The sequence below is a fragment of the Gavialis gangeticus genome, unplaced genomic scaffold (genome assembly GCF_001723915.1).
Source record: "Gavialis gangeticus isolate Ggan-Ray unplaced genomic scaffold, GavGan_comp1, whole genome shotgun sequence".
NCBI classification, from domain to species: Eukaryota; Metazoa; Chordata; order Crocodylia; family Gavialidae; genus Gavialis; species Gavialis gangeticus.
In genome coordinates this window covers 5291220-5293439 of record NW_017728973.1, presented here as the reverse complement: position 1 = coordinate 5293439, position 2220 = coordinate 5291220, and the positions used below count along the sequence as shown (strand labels likewise).

Here is a 2220-nt window from a genome sequence, read left to right as displayed (position 1 = left end):
TTGTGGTCCTTTCGAGTTCTTTGCAATAGACCCCCCCCCCCCGGGTCTATGATTTTTCTGTGGTAAAATGAGTGAAAACTAAGAGCTGGCATTTTCCCAGGGTATCAGGAGTCTATCCAGGGATGCCTCAAGTCTAAAAAAAGTTGAGAACCACTGCTGTAGCACTATCAACACCAGTGTTAACATTGGGCACAACATGTGAGTGCCTAGAGGCACTATGAAAGCCTCCCAGGCAGAGCCAAGCAAAACACAAAAGGTTTTCCTTCTTCCTTCCACATCTGGCCTTGGTGTGCCCTTGGGAGCCCAGTCCCTAGGGAGAATGGACAAGTGTACTACAACTCGCACAGGGCAGTATTTCTAAATAGAAATACTTTGCCATGGAGCAGTCAGGTTTTCACAAATTCCCAGGTATAAGGAGACACTTTTCATGAAAAAAATTCATTTATTGGAAACACCCGTTTCCCAACCCCACTGTCAATGGAAAGTCTTTGACCAGAACTTCATCCAAGCTAACCCAACACATTTCCAACCAGTGGGAGCCCCTAGTACCCACTCCCCAGCAGGATGTCTTCCATGCTTGTACAAGCAGAACCAAAGCAAGGATGGCCACAGACCTCCACCCCTGCCCTTCCATAATTATACAGAGCCAGAGCACAGGACAGGAAGCTCTCTGGTTCTGCCCAAGGCAAGTTGCTTCCAGACCCAGAATACCTCACAGCCTCTTCAGCACCAGATAGACCCTTAAAGGGGGTACAGAGGAATGCACATCAAGTTCTCTCTGTACGGGCCACCTAATAGCATCACCATGTTGGGGGTGGCCCTTCTGGCCCAGCCTGAGACCAGTGAATCTCAAAGCAGTGAAGGCGGAAGGAGCAGGATAGGCCCCATCTCAAGCTGGGCTAAAATGGTGTCAGCTTAAAGGACCCAGTCCATTCCCTGCTTTTAGGAGGGCTGCTCTTCCAGCTGGGGCTCAGGATAGCGGGTCCTGAGCTCTTTGGAAATCTGTCCCCTGGATTCACCGGACAGCATCAACCCAGGGTAGCATCTGGCTGGGACTGAGAAACCAGAAGGCAGTTTTGCGGAGCAGAAAGAAGAAGCCAACACAGCTAGCTGGTCAGGAGACATGCCCTTTAGCACAGCCAGGGACCTGGGGCTATGGTGGGACTTCCTGAGGGAGCTCGAGGCTGCCCTGATCAGATCCAGCTCAACACTGGGTGCCAGCCTGATGCAGCACTTCCCTACAGAGTATGACTTAGTACTGGCTTAAACAGCCACCTCTCTAAGCTGCTTGCAAAACAGTGACCTACAGAGCTGCAGACCCACACCTTTGGCCCTAAGCCCCCTTCCTCCTGCATACTGCTCCCCCTTGGCACCCAATCACCTGGGCTTCTCCATGCAGCTGTTGTTTCTGTCCCATAGAGGAGCGTGTCCGATAACACCCTTGTGGCCATGGACTTCTCAGGGTGTACAGGCCGGGTGATTGAAAACCCCAACGAGGCCCTGACTGCAGCCCTGGAGGAGGCCCAGGCATGGAGGGTGAGTCTGTGCTTCTGTGCAGAGCTGGAAGTCAGGAGCTCAGGGAAGTGAGCTCTGGCTGGAGCTAGACCTGTATGCCCCATCCAACCTCCTGCCACAAGCCTGGTTTGCTTGCTGCTCCCAGCCATGTGATAAGCTAGATCACTTAACCCTTTCCAGGCAGCTGCTTAGCCTTGCTGCCTGCCAGGTCTTTTTAAACTGCTTGAGTTAAACAGAACCCTGGAGCTGTGAGGCAACCATGGTGAACAGCCACACATTCACGTTCATCCTCAGTCAGGGCTAAACCTGGAGATGGCCTCAACAGCTGCAGATGCACGGTTCTAGGTGTTCATCATTCACCAACATCCAAGCTGGAACTCACTGGCTGGGTTGGAGAGCAGCCCGGGCTCCCTCCATAGAAAGCACTGGAGGACAAAATGAGGATTTGAAAATGAAATGCCGTCATTTTGATTTTCCTGGTGTGAAGTGGGGGAAGTTTATCACAATCAAGCCTTTCCCATAGGGAGAACTAGTAAGATTGGGATTCTTTAGCTCCCGTCCTTGTACGTGTATGTAGTCAAGGAGGAAGAGCAGCTCACCGGGGCAAATCGAGAAGGAGTGCAGCAGTGGGATCCCTCCCCTAGCTGTTCCATGTGAGCACTCAATGTGGGGTCTGCTCCCCTGCTTTCATGTGGGGAGCCCAGG

The 2220-nt window shown here is 52.3% G+C and overlaps 1 protein-coding gene across 5 annotated transcripts in view; it reads left to right on the top strand.

Annotated features, from left to right (window-relative positions):
- The window catches only part of GRB7 (growth factor receptor bound protein 7), a 64129-nt gene that overhangs the window by 51941 nt on the left and 9968 nt on the right, over positions 1-2220 (top strand). For 4 of the 5 annotated variants that reach the window (XM_019507167.1, XM_019507158.1, XM_019507184.1 and 1 more), the window contains one exon: positions 1420-1536. The exons of the other annotated variant lie outside the window; for it this stretch is intronic. In XM_019507167.1, coding sequence (XP_019362712.1) covers positions 1420-1536 — 117 coding nt within the window. The remainder of the gene's footprint in view (positions 1-1419; positions 1537-2220) is intronic. 5 annotated transcript variants of the gene reach the window in all.